The sequence below is a fragment of the Enoplosus armatus genome, chromosome 15 (assembly GCF_043641665.1).
Source record: "Enoplosus armatus isolate fEnoArm2 chromosome 15, fEnoArm2.hap1, whole genome shotgun sequence".
NCBI lineage: Eukaryota > Metazoa > Chordata > Actinopteri > Centrarchiformes > Enoplosidae > Enoplosus > Enoplosus armatus.
In genome coordinates, this window is record NC_092194.1 from 13,162,798 (window position 1) to 13,182,409 (window position 19,612).

Genomic DNA, 19,612 nt, shown 5'->3' on the forward strand with positions numbered 1-19,612 from the left:
AGCTAAATAAATCACTGAAGTAATAAATTAACAATACATGGATAATATATTAAACATACTGGTACATTTTAATAAGGCAAAAAAGTTCTGTCATGCTTGTATTGCTTTTAACAAGTTATAGTGATAAACACACAGATACAAAATACCTCATGACTTGCTGTTATGAATTAACAGGGGATTAAAAGGATATACGACAGAGCAGAGGGGGCAGAGAGGCAGGAGGAGAGGGTCTGAGCTCGGCAAAGTGGAGCAGAACAGAGCCGAGGAAGGAGCGCCGGGTGTTAGGGGGGTAAGGGATCGGAAACAAAAAGAGAACAAATGGAGTGGTTGAGATTAGGGGAGGGCTAGGATAAAGAAAGGGGTAAGATAAGAGTTTCATTTAGAGGTGGGGGGCAGATAAAGAAGGACTGACAAAGAGGTAAAGTCAAGAGTCTGTGCAATGTCAGGGTGACACCCCCTCCTCAGCTGACCATGTAGGACTCGTAGGTGGGCACCATGTATTTGATGTTTATGAAGGCGTCCGATCCTCCGTAGCGCTCAAACACCTCCAAAGTCTCCTGGATTAGGTCGCCGATGTTCTGTCTCTTCTGCTGGCTGTAGTTGATGCCGTCTCCAGAGTTGACTAAAGACAAGGACACAGAGACAGACAGACAGAGTGAGATCACACTGGCAGATCACAAAGCACCACCTGTGGCTGCTCTGTGCTGCTCTGCTGCAGACCAAGTCTGCAAATGCCATCCTTCCATCTGATTTCAGACCCAATGGACAGACTGAATTTAATTTACTCCTCTCATGCCGTGACCAGTTGGGACTGAACGGCAGAAGAGTTTTTAACTGTACAGCTGAAAGTTTAATGAGGCAGCCAACAGAGAGGAGAGCAGCGTAAAGGACATCTGAGTTAGTGACGGCTCTGCTGTTGCACAGCGCTGCGTTGATGCACAGGAGGCATGAGCAGTGACCTGGAGTCACGCTCTAAAGGTAGGAATGTGTATGTGTGTGTGTGAGTGTTTGCACTCGGATCAAACTCAGAAAACAAATTCAACAGTATCAAAATATCCAAAAAAGAAACTAGTGTCTTGTGTGTGTGTGTGTTTTTGCAGTTTTCAGGAGTTTGTTAATGACAAATAGACAGCATAATCGACTTGTGGCCAATCACAATGCAAGCTGCAGAACCTCCTCTCCCCCAGGATGCACACACACAAACACACACACACACACACACACACACACACACACACACACACGCACACACACACACACACACACGCACACACATAGCCAGTGAAATAAAACAACACAAAATTGTACAACAGTGCTCTAGTGAGCTGGGGGAACTTGTTATCGAAAAAACATTCCTGAGGTGTCCAGCCTCTACTCCTTCCTTCTTCCTTTCACCAGCAGGCACACTTAAACACACACACACACACACACACAAACAGATCGTGACTTTATCAGCACATAGCAAACTGCCCATCTTATGCCGCTGCACTGGGGGCTCAAAACACATTTCAGAGGGAGGTAAATATAGAGAGGAATGAGGCACGCACACGCACACACACACACACACACACATACATACACACTTCCATGTTGCTGTTTGCAAAAAATGTCCCATTCAACTAAAATATCCTGGAGAAAAGCGGTGTATTTATTTCTTGAGGCTATAAAATGAAACAAAGAAACGCAGTGGTCATTCAACTCAAAGCGTTTGTTGTATGAGTTTGAAGAGAAGGCAAAAAAAGAAGAGAAGAGAAGAAAAGAGGAGAGAAGAGAAGAAGAGGAGAAGAAAAAGAGTAGTGTACCTGCGGTGTGAAAAATTAACAGAAGCACTTTAAGGGGGACCCTTCAACCCCTTCTTTCACTCCTAATTAGACCTGAAGATAGAAGGACACATTAAACCGCTCTGCGACTTCTTCCTAACACTCCATCCTTTATTCTTTCTCAATCTTTTCTAATCTCTCATCTTCCCTGACAGACTCAACCTCCCCCCTCTCTCTCTCTCCTTGCCTTTCCACCCATCCATGGCTTCCTCATTAAAACACAAAGAGAGCCAGTCCCATAAAGCGGGCTGTTAAGCAGCAACACGTCTATGATCTCAGTCTGCTGCACTTGCTTTCTGCTCAGGATCCGCTCTACTGTTTTACATGAAAGCGACGGGGGAGAATTCTCCAGCCGTGTTTTGACCGTCGGTTAGCCTCGACGCAGTGCAACTTTAACAACTTTGGCTTTATTTAGCAGCTATTTACTGTTTTTCCTTTTGGAGAAACAACAATAATAACTGCATACGCTCAGGAATGCAGCCTTTAAGAAAAAGCTCTTGTTCCGTATCTAAAGCTGTGTTTTATTCCTGAGCTGCCCACAACACAGGCGTCTGCACCCTACTAGTTAGCAAAATCTTAAATAGCATCTAAAATACAGCCATCTGAGCAATAAAAGAAAAGAGGCAAAGCAATCAGGAAGGAATGAGGACAACAGTGAGCTGTGATGTGTGTAGTTGGGGCGGGAGAGTGGTGAAAAGTAAAGAATAAAGTGACAGGAGTCAGCTGGGTCACTCAGACTCAGTTTGTTTCAGCTGCGTGGTGTGTTTGTGTGTGTGCGTGCGTGCATGCATGTTGGAGTAGGTTAAAAAGCCAGGCCCGCGGAGAGCCACCCCCTGTTAGAGTGAAAATGAGCAGCCAAAGCCAGCCCAGAGGGAGAGCTTGGCCTTCAGACTGGAGAAGACGGGGAGCCGGGGAAGAGGTGCGGCTTGGGAACCGGCAAAGCTCAGACCCGTTTACTGGGGCCTGGAGGGGGGAGCAAGGAGGTCCTGCAAAGAGGGAATTGTTGCTGTTGCTATACTGAGCATTTCAGCCCTTCCAAGTGCATTTCTATTGCTGAGTTGTTGGGAGGCCAGCAGCATCAAAAGCAAGAGGCCAGAGGAATTTGCAATGATTCTCAATATTTAAAGAGCAGAAAGGGGAGAAATGTGTTTAAAGAGGGATGGAGGGAATGGAAGGGAGGGGAGGGGGGTGAGGGTGTTAAAAGCTGCCTCTGCAAATGTCCTTCAGCAAAATAACTTCTTTTTCTTGCTCTTCTTCTTCTTCTTCTTCTCTCCTCTCCCTGTCTTTCTCTCTCTCTCTCTGCTTTCGGCAATATCCGCAACCCTGGGCCGACAGAGAGAAAAGAAAAAATCTTTAAAAACAATCATAATAAAAACTCCCGCCCTGTGAACAGAAGGAAAAAGGGCCCTAGCAGGAGTCGGCTGTCTGTTCCTTCGAGGAAGAGGAAGGGTCGATATAGACGCAGCGACGTTTGCTACACAGAAGGTGGAGGAAGAAAAGGAAGGTGGCACAGAAGAGGTGCTTTGTTTCTGCCTTTCATGCTAAATCCCTGAGATTGGAGGAGTCTTAAGCACATAGACCACAGAGGTGAGGAGGATAGAGGAAGAGGAAGATCTATCTATCTATCTATCTATCTATCTATCTATCTATCCATCTGTCTGTCTGTCTGTCTATCTGTCTGTCCTACCTTTCATTAAGGCAACGGTTGCTGTGCCCCTCTCGGGCTCTGCTGTGATTTCTGCCAAGCCACACCAGACCAACACAAAACTACACACAACAACAGCTGCAGCCTTCCTCCTCCTCCTCCTCCTCCTTCACCCTGCTCTTTCTTCATCCCTCATTCCCCAGGGTCTTAAACAACCTGTCTTCCCACATCAAGCTGGAGACAAGCAGTCACAGATGCAGTTTCCTCGAAACTAATTTCAAATGTATAGACAGGAGATTTTAAGGAGGGGATATTTACTGTTGGGAACTCGTCTGATTATGAGACATTAACAGAGCTGTACTGTAACCCCCATTTTAAGATGTCTGACTGAGGTAGGCAAGCTTTATGTGTATGTTGTATGGTTATAATCCCCTCCCCTGCCATGGACCGGGTGACACACACACTGCAGCAGCTTTGGGTAGTTTAGCTCAAAATTCCAAAGCTGATTCAACATAATATCAACCCACCTTGTTTCTAATCAACTTAACCCTGATTGTTGAAGTTCCTCAAGAAAGCAGCTTAGAGAGGAGGCCCCCCAAGACAATAGCTCTTTGATCATAGCAGCCAGATGCAGAAGAGAATCACTTCATGTGAGAGCTGGGCGTTTTTTAAGGGGTTTGGTCTTGCTTATAAAGGGAAATGGAGGAATGCAGGTTATGAGTGCGGTGGAGCAGCTCAAGTTCCAGGAATACTTTGTGCAGAAGTTGATCGCGGCTGCACAGCTGAGGGTGTTATGTGAGTGCATGTGTTTTCATTCTTTCTTATCACTAACCCTGCACTGACCCCCCCCCCCCACCAACTTTTTTCAGAGTTCTATATCAGCATTAGAATATACATATGTTGTATACATGTTTTGCATTATCATACTTTAAATATAGTTTTTCATAATATATCAAAGTTTTGTAAAACAACAATCCTATTATCCAAATATGTTTCCCTTGAAAACTATTATGTAAAAAGTGATATAGAGTGAGTTATCATTACTACTAGTCTCAGTAGATGATTTTTCTTCTGTCAGCTGAGGGTATAGAAGCATAGTTTTCAAAAGTTTTCTCCTGGGACTCAAATTTATTTCATTTCTACTAGTGCTGTTGTTGAGGCTTAAAAAGGGCTCAAATTAAAATATTATACTTTCTAATATTCTGCTTGAAAATAGTAGATAAATACACCAAAACTACATGAAGGCAAACAGCCTGTAAATCATGGTCATACTTTTTCTTTCTCATTCAGACTTTTTGTGCAGAATTTTGTACAGTATGAAAACAACCACTGCAATTCTCTTCTATAAATGTAAAGCCAAACTCAAATATGCATATTTTTCTTTTTAACTGGTTTGTCATTAATAAAATCAAATTTAAGCTGGGGAGCAAAATCTAATCTCAAGTGGTCCCTTGGAAAATGCATATTTTGACATGAGTCTGGTGTGTGATATGTATTAGATTCCAGTTAGCTCTACAGTAAGTACAATCTAGATATATGTGGATATATGGATACAATAAAGCTAATAAAGATGATTCTGATACTATGTGTGAACCAGGCCATAAGGACGGGGAGAGGGAGAGGAGCACAGTGGGGGTGAGTGTGTGACAGAGGGTGTGTAGGTGTGAGGAGGTGGTAGGGAGTGGATGGGACCACTGGAGGAGGCCTGTGCTTAACAGCAGGGCTCTAATTAAAAGGGCCTCACAGTTGGGCGCCAGGCAGACCTCTCATAAAGAGACTCACACTCTGGCGGAGAGGTGGGAGAGACCAGGTGTGTGTGTGTGTGTGTGTGTGTGTGTGTGTGTGTGTGTGTGTGTGTGTGTGTGTGTGTGTACCTAACCACAGGTGTCTGCGAAGGAAAGGCAGCAAAAGAGAGTGAAAGAGAATATCCTTGCAGTATGTGTGTACGCTCTAAGAAATTCATAGGGTTGATGAAAAACACTAAAAATAAATATGTTTTTGTTACGTTTGTGTTTTACTTATTTTAAGTGGGTCAAAATGAAAACAAAGAACACTGTCTTAACTTATTAATATATAAATTCTGAACAAACATTTTTGCCTCCGCTCATCAGTATAAAAATACTAAGTAAGTGAGTTTCAACTGTACATCATTTCAAAGGACAAGCCTGAATTTGCCCAAACTTGTTTTGCTGCCAGACTGCATCTACCACAAGAGAAAGGAGGGGGAGAAACAGGAGTTTGCATGGAATATCAATTAAGTTACTTGGTAAGTAACTATTTTTGCTCTGTTTTATTCACAGCAGCTACTAACTGTATCAGCACACTGCAAGAAATCGTTTTCACGCAGCACTAAACTTAAGTGAAATTACATCTTGTCCTAAGATCATTTAGCAATTGTAAAGTGAATAAAACGGTGCTTTTAGCTAGCTAACAGTGTCTTCAAAGCAGTCTGTTGTTTCTTTTGTTTCACAGTGGCAGCCGAGTGATGTTAATTGGCACTGAACTTGTATAGCGTTAGTTGTAACAGTGCAAAGGTAAGAGGATAAGTGTTTTGCCTCATTCTAATTTAAAGTTGGCACTGGGTTGATTGAGGTTTGTTCAGCAACAGATGTGTGGGTGGGCTGTTTGACATTCATGACTGAACCTGTAACAAATTTAGGTCACTAAATATATTTTCGGGTTTAAAATTGATGCCATGTGGTTGTTAAAGGCCTAAGTTCTTGTTTTTTTGGGTTAAAGTTGGCTAATTGAGCCGCAGCAAAAATGAATATCCTGTGTCCAGATGCAATCTGCAAAGAGGCACTAAATGAATGCATTCCTTTGCACTTAGTGTGCAGTGTTTTATCCATTATATTCTTTAACATGCACAAAGAGTGAAGAGCTGGATCCGGTTCAGGGGATCTGTCCTTCAAAATCAATATTAACAATTTGAATAGTTGTAATTTATGTTTTGTTTTATTTCTCAACTTCCAGGTGAAAACCTGCAAATATTTGACTTGATGTGTTCATTTGAAGCTCCTTAACGCACTGCGATGTTTGACCTGAGGAACAGGTCTTAATTTTTATTTTTGTCCAAGTATTGTTGGAAATGGAATAAAACGGCATAAAAATGTTCATATAAACTATTTGGACATAAAGAGTTTTATAATAAACAGTGGAAAAAGAGAGACAGGGAGTGATGCATGAGGGTAGAGTGCAAAGTAACAATATAGCAAAAGGTAAAAGTAAAAAGTATGTTTCTTTTTCAGAGTGTTAAATCATTGATAGAAAAACAGTGCTTTGTTACTTGGTCCAGGTGTTGCTTGGTGTAAATACTCCATACATTGTTAGGTAGTTTAAACTGCAGCAAAGCATCATATCTTTAAGCTTCTGTACGTGTAAAATCTGCAAAGTAAGTGATAGCCAGAATTGAAAAATAGATTACAAAAGGACATCTCCCTCTGAAAAGTATTTTGTCTCAAAATGGAAATACTCAAGTAAAGTACAGTACATCAGACTTGTACTCAAGTACAGTACAAATACTTGGTTACTTTCCACCTCTGCCGCAAACACACTTCTTTCCCTCACACTAGTATTTCTCCCTGCCAAAGTCCCCCAGCCCCCTTTTCCCCTAATGGATAAGCCAGAGGCTGACGGACAGCACAGCTGTGGCTCACATACACAATCATGCTCACACACTCACACACACACCTGGAGCTGGGCCCATTCCCACTCTGTTGCTTTTCCATCTCAACCTTTGTGTGTAATCAATAACAGCATTTCAGCTTAACACAGCTAGCCACAATGTGGACTGCAGCTTCAGACACATCACAATACACACACACACACACACACACACACACACACACGTATATACACATGAGGTTGTGAGCAGAGAGGTAAAACAATAGACTTATGGCCAGCAGTAGTTTATTAAACCCTCAACCCCTACACCAGCCATCATCTGCCTGCTCATGCTTACTGAAGTCTAACCTTTGCTGTAGGTCAGTGATCTCATTTTCCACGTGTTCATCCAGCCCAGCAGTGCTCAGTCTATAGGCTAGCTGCAGCTCAGTGTCATATCAACCCGGTGAAAGTTGGACATCAGCAAAGCAGTATGCCAGGTGGAGGAAAATGTGTCAAGGTCAGATTTGCACAGCAGAAAGCAAGAGTGGAGGAATGTGTAGACAAGGTGGAGACAAAGACGTAACCTGCTGAGGATGCTCAGGAGCTAAAGCTGTTAGATTCCTATCGATCTGGCTCCCACTGGCTTACTAGTCTACATCTGTACGTAGGTATACAGGAATTGAATTCCAATTCCGCACTTCCGCCAAAATCGTGCCATGTCTTTGGCTAATCTTTCTTTAGAAGTCCCAGGCTGTGGGAGGGATTCAAAGCTCTGATGAGGCAAGGTAGGAGAATCACTCCTTCACACCTCACAAAACCCCTTCTTGCTCATTTCTTTTTCAATTAGCCAACTAGACCTAACCATGACCGAGAGCAATATCAGTTTGCGCCATTTAGTCATGGTATTAATGCACAAAGAGGGCTCATCTTAGATGATGGATCAATGCTATTTTCCAAGCTGTTACCATGTCCATTATTGTTTCAATTACCACCACTCAGATAATGGTTACCCCAGCAACATCTCATACAATTGTAGCCTGATACATGCATCTGTGAATCAGCCTTGGTATGCTTGTCACAGTTCTAAAGGAAAGAGTCGTCTCTGTTATGTTCACAGGTACATCACACTGATGGCTTAGATGGGCGGCTACTTTTTAATTATTTTTAAATTAGATTACACATGGTTCAGGATGCACAAGTGTGTGTGTTGTTGGTGAGAAATGATCTTTGCATGCTGCTGTAGCAGAGGTTTTCATCTGGGCCAGAGAATACAGACGGGGTGCTTCTTATAGCAGCTAAGGCCAGACAAAGGGTTGTGTATAACCCAGCACTGCCTACAGACCCACAGCAAAATCTACACTCTGAATTCATCTGTGCTGCACAACACGAAGCTGCAGCTGCTGAAGTTTCAATAAAACAGAGGTACATCCTGAAATCTTGGTGTTCTCATAGAACAAGCATGCGCAACGTACCATTTTTCTCCCAAAGGATGTTTTCGATAAGTTAGGGATTATGGGCCAGTCTGCAGCGGTGCAATATAAACTGGTTCTGTCGCAGGTTAAAACATTTTAAGAGTAAATACTAATGTGATTAAAAACTGCTGTAACTTTTGCTGAATAAATGTTGTCTTTAAAATATGTTTCTGTCATATTGTCACCCATTTAGGCATTCAATACCTCAACTTCTTTAAGTATATATTAGAGTGAAATCAAGAGAAAAGGGATCAAAGCTTTTAACAGTACAGCCTACCACAGAGGACCGAGCCTTTCCCACTCTGCCTGTCTGCGTCTCTCCCTGGCTGGGAGGAGAGTGTCAGTGCTGTCAGGTGTGAGTCAATGCCGTCAGATGCGATCTCATTACGCCAGCTTACCTCAAGGTTAGCAGTGGGCTGCTGGCTAGGCACAAAATCGATCTGCACCAGGGACAGGCGTTAAAGGCCACACCAGCCAAACAAGCACTGTGCTTTGAAATGCAAAGGCCCGCTAATATGGGTGTAGGCACATAACATGTATACACAAAGCTCGAGAGCACACTGCGATGGAGTGTGAAGTCATGGGAAATGGGTGCAGATTAACATATTAATTGCTGCATTGCAGGGAATTGACTTGCCTTTAAACTTTCTAATGTAAGAGGTATTCAGCAAACATTTCACCAGGAACCACATCGAGCCAGTGGTCAAAATGCTTTTCTTATCTTTTTTTGCTTTATTCATGCAGATAATGGAAGACCCCCTTATCATCATCACAAAATAAGAAAGTATTCGATGCTATCACTTAAAAGAAGATCCCGAAACATCAAAAGTAAAAACCTGTACAAATATATTACATCATACGTATCTCTTCAGCACCTTGCCTTTTACCTGTGACCCACTGGTTACGTCACACAGTAACTAGTCCTCTAATAATGTTGTCTCTTGTTACATCAAGCAGATGAATGTTTACTCAGAGCTGACAGCAGAAAGACTTCTTTCTTCTTCGTCTTCTCATTTCTTCAACATTTTTGACAGGAATCCAATAAGCATTGACAAGTTTTTTTGCATCCTTCAATCCATCAGACCATCAAAGTTTATCCCAGAGTTCAAAGGTGTCCACCTCTGCGCACGTTTGTCTGAAAATGTGACAACGCCTTTCGTTCCTCAGATCGGAGCATATACACACATCAAATTAATGACTGTCACAAATAATACATAAAAAGCAAGGAATATTTTTATTCCTACTCCGGGTGGATTGCGACCTTCAGTACCAGAAGCTAATAGTGAAGAAATGAATATTCATAGGAAACAGCTTGGCTGGTGAACCTTTGCTCTTGTAGCAGGTGTCCATACATGGTGGGGGATACCGGCGCCTTGCTAAGGCTACTCCTTGTCCCGTCCTCTCATTTACACATCTTAATGGGTACAGACAGCATATGTTTAAGTTACTATGGGGAAAGTACTTTTTGTCTTATTTCATTTTTTCAGATTTACCCTCTTTGGAAATGGAGGCTTTTGAATGAAACATTACAACACAGCTTGGATACAGTGTTGATATTTTGTTTCATTAACACCTCCACTGTGCAAGTTTGGATTAGGGGCACAAATAGTATGTTTATGTTTTATACTTTATACATTATACTAAATAGTACGAATAAAGAGATTAATTTAATACCAGGTTAATATCCTGTGGAGAGAAAATGTGCCACAAATTAGAGAAGGGAAATTGAAAGAGTTTGCTAATGGAGGGACTCTCCTGGAGTTGCTTGTGATTAAATTTGATGGTTGCAAATAGCTTTTTCTGACTTTGACCTTAATTCCACTAGGATATCAACGTTATTATATTTACATAACAGTTACATGAAACTATAGACTTGCCTTAAAAGCAATGGACGAGAGTTAAAAGCTAGCCTATTGTCAGCACCACATCAAGGCCATGAGCTTCATCAGGTTGTGAGTGAAAGCTCTGTTGCTTAAACATCACCCATTTAACTGTAGTTTGATCTACAAACAGAGAAATGATATGACAAAGGCTTTACAACTGGACAATGGAGAGTCAGAATGATCAGAATAAGCTCAGGGTGTTACACAACGTGTCAGAGGCAGGCCTCATGTGACGTCTGAAATACATAAAGAAATGGATAAAACGGGCTGCTGGAGGTGGAATGACCTGGACAACAAAAGGGGGGAGTGGAATCAGAGAAATCGCTCTCGTAAAGACAGCATATGTCCAGACAAAGAATCATGTGGGCTTCAGGTGGAAAAACTGACAAAGACGGAGAGACGAAGAGTGACAGAGAGAGAGGAGAGGCTGTGTGGCGCAGCAAATTCAAAGAGCGATTCCATTTGTCCTCTTCACTCGTCGCAAGAGGAACATTTGAAGTGACATACTAATTTAAGTCAGTGACAAATCAAAGTCTGTCACTGATATTACCCTAAAGCGTGGTGAGTATCCCCTTTGCACTCATGCACACATTTTTGCAAGTCACCGAAGGAACGTGATTATAGTTTAAGCTCCTCAGACGCACTGCATTATCTCCCCTCACCAAAAACAGTGTCATTACACCACTATGCGAAAATACTGTCTCACACACACACACACACACACACACACACACACAGTTATGTCCATACACAGTGATGGGCTGTGTGCCTGCCTAATAAAATCACTTTAGTCTTCATAACCACTTTAGCCTTGGAAGCTGCCATCAATGGAAGGACAAACACACACACACACTCACGTACAGGAACGAACAAGCAGTCCAGCCCCTCCATTAGCCTAATGAAGTGGCTCCCTAAGATGGATGACATGACATCACCTCCACCACCAATCACAATATCACCCCTAAAAAACCTTCCACTAAAAGCCCCCCCCCCCCATTGCTTACTGCACCAAATGGACGATGAGCATTCCAGGATCCATTCGGCCTCCTCACAGCACTTTTATTGGTCCGGTTATTTATCTCTTTAATGCAATTGGCTGGAGTGGATGCCTATGGATGCCGAGAGCTTGTAAATCACGGTGGGTTGGGGCGGCAGCATGATTAAAAGAACTTTGGTCCAACAACGACAATGGCACCAAGCGGACGGCGTGTAGTCCGTCTGCATTCAGAACAGGAAGAAGCAGGAGGAGCCTACGGGAAGCAGCAGTTCCCGGGGGGACATGGACAAGGGAGAATAAGACCATGTCCACACAAATGCAAATAAATATGAAAGTGCATTGCCTTCTCTCCATTTGGACACGAAATCAAGTATTTCAACTACTGAAAAAATATCTTTTCGAACACTCTTTCCTAAGTGGAAACAGGTCAAACAGCATGTGCAGATATCTGTCATGTGATCTCAGGTGTTTCACTGTCATGTGATTTGAGAGCCATGACCTGCTGCTTGAACTGTACTCTGTTCTTCAGGCTTGCTCTGGTGACTAACAGCTGATGGCTCAGATTTTCCAGTCCATGCTCACGTGAAGAGATTTACATGCCATTCTATTGTTTGGGGCATTTCAGTGTGGCTGGCAAACTTTAAGAAAAAAATACTGTGGACAAAGTGTGGACATGGCCTAAAATATTTCCTGGTTGAGAGGACATAATCTCTTCTTCTTTCTCTCCTCTTCACCCACTCTATCCCAGAAGGACAAAGACAAGTGTTAATGGCTGAAAGGATGCAGGTACAGGCATCCATAAACAGTCAGTGTTTTACAGGCAGCAGCACGGCCCCAGGGTCTGTCAAGGTTTACGAGTGCCCAGGCCCTTTAAAGCAGGAGTGTTTAAGTGTGGTATTTACATAAAACAGGCCAAGGTGTCTGTCTTAAGCTGGCCTCGGACCAGTACAGAGATGCTTACCGTTTCTCACAGGTTGATAAGCTCAAACTGACATGTCATCAGGACCAAGAGCAATCATATCTTTCTGTGTTTGTGAGTCTAAATGATAAAGAAATCCTGTTTTGAACACACTGTTGTGATGTTAAGATTAAAATATTGCCAAAATAACAGGGGCAAAATATAAAACACTGTCACTTTTACACCTCAGAAGCTGCGGTGTGTGTAGTACATCTCAAAGCCTATAGCAATCAAAGTATAAACGGTGAAACCACAAACCTCTGTTGCACAAGCACATGCAATTAAACCCACACAGTCTCACTCAGCTCCAATGTCAATTTGGCCTCTATCATCATCGGACTTTCCACTGGCCAACACTTTGTGCCTTCTGCCAGCTCTCTCCTTTTTTTCTCCAGCTTTAATTTTTTCGCTTCTCTTTCTCCATAGAGGCAAGAAAAAAAGCATGCCACTGCAATAAACACTATGGACAACAGACTTAGCTGCACAACTGCCCAACTGGACCGTGTGTGTATGTGTGTGTGTGGGGGGGGGGCATATTTATTTATTATTAGCAGATGTCCCTACCCACTGGTGAAAGGTGCAGTCCAAACATAAGCGAGAAAGGGAGAGAAGAGAGGAGGTATGGGAGGGGGGGGGGTATTGAGATGTGCTGGGACAGCAGTACCACCCCGATGTGAGTCATAGGACACACTGTCAGCAGCCATCCAACATCACACACTGACTCATTATGCTGGAGGAGAGGAGATGACAACAGTAGCCATGATCAAGGAGCATGGAAGAGGCACATCAGTGAGAGACAGACGGAGAGGACACAGTCAGCAGTTATGGTGGTGGCACTTCTCTCAGTCCTACGCTGATGATGGCACGAGAACTTACAGATGTTCCCAAACACATGCACAGCAGACTAAATACTTTTATGCAGACCTCTCCATTTATTGTTTTTCTTCCTGTCATCTTACGCATTTTAGTTGGAGACAGTCCTCCCAAGAAAAACAACAGCATCAGTCGTTTCAGCAAATGCCCAAAATTATGCTTGCGTTCAAGTGACAAAGCCCTCTTCAGCTGCAGGAATTTGTGACTATTGATGGGAGCAAAGGAGGAAGTGGATGGATGGCTCAAGAACATGTCTGACTTTGACACACAGGAAACCAGCTTTAGTTTCCCATTTTTTACTGGAAGTCAATGGTGGTTTCAGATATCCTACCAAACTTGGTTTGGTGCCTGAAGCTAATCAAAACCATAGCATACATTTTGTCATTTCATTTAAAAGACTTGTCCAGTTAGGGTCACTTCGCTCTTCACAACATGGTGGAACAATGTTTTGTAGTTAGTTAAAAGACAAAAACAAATGTGTTTAACAACTGTTGACCTGAGATTTGCTAAATTGCCCTTTAAAAAAATTAAGGACATTCATGTTTGTTTATGGTTTAGTTTTTGGGATTAAGAGTCAAATAACACAGCATGTGATTACAACACTGTTTAGCAGCTGACTTGGAAGAACCAGATGTCAGACAATCTCACCCACATGTGAACGCTGGTGAGAATTAACATTTGTTGGGAAAGCTGAAATCTGACTACAGCCTGAATGGACACACCTAAATAAAAACCTCCGCTGTGCTGCTTTGAATTAGCTAACTGGCTGTTGTTGCTGGCTGATATAAACTATTCAAACTGTCTATCCACTTCTTTTTAATGTGCTTCTTAAAATTCTTAAATTTAAAAACCCAGAATGGAAAGGCCAGGAAGTAAAAAACAAACAAACAAACAAATAAATATAGAATATAAGAATATTTCAAAAATGTTTTTGGATGTTATGGAAATGTTGGTGTATTGAAAGAAATTGAGATGTGATAAGGCTGATGCAGCAACGGCATATTGCTGTCGCTCTCTGCAACACCCTCTTCTCTACCAGAAAGCCCAAATAATCATGACTGCTTAAAAAAAAACGAATCACCACCTTGTGTGTTAACAGAGGAGATGAATTCATAACATATGCCGCAACAAATGCCATCTCAGGAGGGAAGCAAAAAATGAAATGCCATGATGTACCGGATTTACAGAAGAGATACTTGTGTAATTACGTAATTTTCTTACACCCTGTTGATAATATTCACATGCTGTAGCACTAAATGATGGAAATATACTGTGATTAGCATTTCCTTTTGCCACCACTTGGAAAATTTGCAGAACAAAAACACCTTTCGTACACGTACTGACACTTATCCCTATAGGTGACAGATGACTGCATGTGATTTGATTGGGGCTGTGAGATATGAATTACTTCACTGTTAAGTGCTCTGGCAACATGTCATGTCGCATCCATACATCACCATGTAATTTCTACACAATAAACATCTCTTCAGACAAACGGCATATTTGTCTAGGGATATGTTGACAAGAGACAGGTTTTAATCATAAGGTGTGTGTAGGTGTGATGCATGCATGTCATGGCTAGTTGAAGCTTATAGGTTTTCCACATTAGAAGCTGATGTTTGTGTCCATGTAGTCCCTGGGCTGAGCGCTGTCCCCTGGCCAAGTGGAAAGCAGGACCATTAGGTTAGCAGAGAACGGACCATTTATTTGGCTTTTTTTCTGGCTGTGGCTGTATCATCTGCCATGATGCTATTTGTCTGAGACCAGCCGAGCTGCCGATGTGACAGGAATGGGGGGGGGAGTTGAATGATGGGCTCCGAGACGAGGCCAGTTTTGCTTCGCTGACAAACTGGGGCAAGAGCTGGAGGGATGTGGCGAGGAGAACGAAAGTGAGAGAGCAGGGGTGGAGGGAGGGCAGGGAATGACTGCATACGGGAGACACTGTGGTAGCCGGTCGCCAGAGGACACAATTTACAGCACCTGTTGGCTGCGATTGATCAAAGGAAGAGGAGAGAGGGTAATGGTATGTGGTCTGACACGGGATGAAGCGATGGGAAAGAGGAGAGGGTTAAAACCGGAGACACAGAGAAAAATGGAGTGTGTGTGAGAGAACGAGAGGGATATTGGGGTGGATAGAGTGAAGAGAAGACGGGTAGAGTGGAAAAAACAAAGCAAGTAACCAGGAGAGAAAGAAATCGAGGGAGAGTGGGAGACGAACAATGAGAGAAGGTCGGGCGGTGCAGAAATGTGTGACGAAAAGAGACAGAGGGAATATATATATTTGTCCCCTGATGGGAGTGTGTTAGGAGTCCATCTGTGGAGAAATGAGATCAGTAGCTGACTTAGTGGTAGAGGAAGACTTTGCTGCCCTGCGGCTTACACACTGACTCAACACCCTCTCCCCCATCTCTCTCTTTCGCTCTCTGGTCTCATACAACCTGCAGCGCATTTAATCTGCTGGACGATTCTGTGTGTATGCTCAGGTTTGTGTGCATGTGTGTGTGTGTGTGTGTGTGTGTTTGCACGCACATCAACGCAAGCAAAGCCTTATTACCCAGGCTCCTGTCCCACTCCACCTCTCCATCAAATGACTAGGGCAGTCTCCTCCACTCGTCTCTCCTCACTATCTCTTTCGCTCCATCCCAGCTGAGACCACAGAGGAATCTCCTCATAGAATCACCCACTAAATCATCTATCCACCGAACAGACACATTGGCAAACACTCTTAACTGTAGCTTTCATTTTCCAATCTAAACACACACACAGGACAGAGGGAGGGTGTGCATGCACATATGTGTGTGTTTGGGGACGGTGTCAACTAGAAAAGCAACATTCCTGTTGTGTTTGTGCAAAAGACCACAAATGCATTTGCTTGTATTTTTTATTAATTAGAGGCAGGATTGTGTTGCACCAGCTATTTGAAATTCCATTAGTACGTTTCCATGTAAAGTCTCAGTAACTTTAGCTGGATTCAAACTTGTGATTTACTGAATCGGGTTACATCTTGAATGTCTTGGCTAGTAAAGGACGTCCAATAAAAAGCAATCAACCACAATTATGCTAACGATTATGCTAATGAAACCAACGTTATTCAGACATTTAAAGTAGTATAAAGTTATTGCCATAGTGTGTTTGATTTAAGATACATCTGTTATTCAGGGCGGATGTGTCGACCGTATTCCACATTACCTCTTTTACTCTACACTCTAAAAGGAAAACATATTAGCCAGCTAACATGAGCTTTTCAGTTGGCTCATACTTGGCAGTTGCTGGGTGTAACAGCTAATTAGTAAAAATGTATTTCTGCATAATTACTAGTTTGAGTGGTGCAACCTGTTAATTTAGTGATGTGTAAATCTCTGTTTAAAACCTTTAAATATTATCATGCAAACGCAGGTTATAACAAGGCTGAGTTTGAACTTACTAACTGCTATTACAACTGGCTCCTGCACTGTTAGTACATACATGTGTGTCCACTGTGCACTTTTATCTCACACACAGATCACCTCATAAACCACAGGGTGAGCTAATGTTGCACCCAAACCCAATCAACATGCTACTCCACCCGGCCACTCGACACACACACACACACACACACACACTTAAAGTACATATAAAACAACACAGATCTTCTGGTCCCAGGAAACCAGATGAAAAGAGAAACAGGCCCAGGCCTGGCGCTGGCGATGCGGTGTGCCAGAGGGGAGCTAGAGGAGGGGGGAGAGGAAGGTGAGCCAGAGGGGGGAGGCAGATTAGAGCGCCTGGAGGCTGCTGAGGAGGAGACGGAGGAAGAAAAGGAGGAAAAGATGAAAAACGAAAGGAGAGCAGCAGAGGAGTTAGCTAGTAGTTCATAGTATCTGACTGAGATTACTCTGCCGCTGGGCTTACCTGATTACAGCACAGCGCTGGGGGACAGTAAAAGACGTACGCATGTAGATTGGCATGAACAGGCACGCACACATGATCTACACACACTGAGAGCCCAACGGGAAACAGCAGCTGCAACTTTCTATTCTGGATGATTTGATCAGGGTGGACTGTTTATGTCTAAAAGTACTTTTGTATTACACACGGAGTGTGTGCGCTGTGGGTTACATTCAAGAGGAAGAAATACATCAGACGTATTAGTGAGTTCGCTGAAGCTATTCCTCCCCCTCACTCTTCTCTGGTTTCAGAGCAATCAACCTTAGGCTCATATAATACACACTCTCTCCTTGCTCAAACTTTCCTCTTGATCTATGTTTCATGCCTTGACTGGGGTGTATGAGAGCGGAGCCGGAGCACATAGCTCTGCAGCCCTCATATAGAGTCACAAAATTATCCTGGCCTTATGAGGACGAGGAGGAGAGCATAGTTAATTAATCACTAGTGTCTCATTTTCTCTTTATAACACTCTCATTTACTCTGTGGCTCATTTCTGTGTGTCACTCTCCTCTCACTGTCTTTTCTCATTTGTCGGGAGTTTGATGAGAGCTGCAGTGATTATTGGTGGTTTTTAAACAGTTGGAGAATTTGCTGGTCTTTGAAAGTGGATTCTAGCCTATAAATGAACTGACCAACTTCTAACAACAGACTGTTTTGATAATTGATTAGTTGTTTTAGCAGTTGTATTAGTAAGTGATTTTTTAAAAAATATTTCTGATTCCAGCTTCTCAAATGTGAGGATTTTCTGTTTTTGTCTGTTTTTTATGTCATTGTAAATTAAATATCTTAGGGCTTTAGGGGAACAAGCAATTTAAAGACATCACCTTGGACTTAGGGTTAGGGTTAGGGTTATATGGTGTATATGGTGATGAGTATGTCTCACTATTTTATAGACTATTAAAATTATAGTAAATCAATCCCTTGTAAATTATGATCTCTGGATTTGGTCCTTTTTTAGGATTATCACATTTTTAGTAGTACACTTATCTTCAGGGAAAAAGAATTTGACTTCCTCACCCAAGAGACCAAGAGAGAGGGACGGAGTAGAGTCGATTAGTCGTTTGTGGTGAAGATCATTTATATTAATAATAAGCAGGAGTGTGCCCGCAGCCGTGCCTCAACTCATGTCCCTGTGATGAATGCTTTATTGGTTGGTGTCCAATCTTTCTTGAATATTCATTATTAGTATACATATATAGATTTTATGCAGTCATGGGTTTCATTCCCAATAGCAATTCCTTTTAATCTATATGGCAGTGGTACAAAATAATTAAATGCCTAGGAAAGTTAACATATTTATGTGAAGTAACACACATGAGTGCAATATGTTGCTGCAAGAATTTGGCTCTTTAGTGTCACAATACACTTTACTGAAAAACAACCACAGAACTTAAATACATTAACTTCTTTCAAGCTGCAATCTGAGAAATCAACAACCTGATATGAACATTTGTCTCTGTTCCAAACAAAGATAGTGATTCAGTTACCTATGGATCCTCTCTGTCTCCCTGTCTCTTGACTCTCAGCCGAGACTGGGCACTTTGTGTGGCTCCCTAAGGAGAAAGGTTACACCACTGATCTGCTACAGCGCAATCAGACTCGCGACAGAGCCCTGAACTACACGACCCATGGGCCTCCTTCAGCTGTATCCTCCAGAGCGGATACAGCTGATATGGATGTGAGTTAGAGAGAGGCAGATGCACGGAGGAAAGTAAAGAGTAGGAGGTGGAGAGAAGCCAGTCAAAAGTTATGAAATATGCCCCTTGAATAATCAACGCCTAAATCAATTTGTTCAACGTCCAAGAGAAGCGGGCGGACAACAGAGGAATGTGTGGAGTGGGCGGTCACTCAGCGTGCATCCAAGTCCATATCTCAGACAAACACACAACAGCCAGAGAGGCTGCTTGAGTCTAGAGGAGAGATGGCCAGGAGGGATGGGACAAAAACATACACTCACACTGCTTTTTTTATTTTTCTTCTTTTCTTTTTCATAGATAGCAATGCACATAACTTTCCATATATTTTGAATGAATGAGTACTTCAGACTTTGCATTCTATCAATAACTACTTGCTTCATATATCATGATACCTACCATACATGGCCAAGAGTATGTCGCCAGCCAAACAAAGTATTGTATGCTGTAGCATTAGCACAAGATTTCACCTAATTTGAACTAAGGGGCCAAAACTATGAAAAAAATACGCGTAAATATGTGTTTATTTACCGTTTACCTTGTCCTGTCATTCTATTTATGTACTATATATGCTTTGGCAAAAATGTTATTTTGTTTTGTTTGTTTAATCAAAACGTCATGACAATACAGCTCCATTGGATTGAACTGAAGTGAGAGAAAGACAGAGAGAGATGCAGTGCAGTACAAATAGATAGACTAGAAAAGGCCTGCAGGCAGCAACTGGCCCACTGTGCCCTGCT

General features: G+C 42.5%; 1 protein-coding gene across 1 annotated transcript in view; it reads right to left on the reverse strand.

The window, feature by feature from the left end:
* Positions 1-461: 461 nt before the first annotated feature.
* The window catches only part of pacrg (PARK2 co-regulated), a 119,089-nt gene continuing 99,938 nt past the window's right edge, over positions 462-19,612 (reverse strand). The window contains exon 5 of the mRNA XM_070920893.1: positions 462-622. Within this exon, the coding sequence (XP_070776994.1) occupies positions 462-622 (161 nt within the window). The remainder of the gene's footprint in view (positions 623-19,612) is intronic.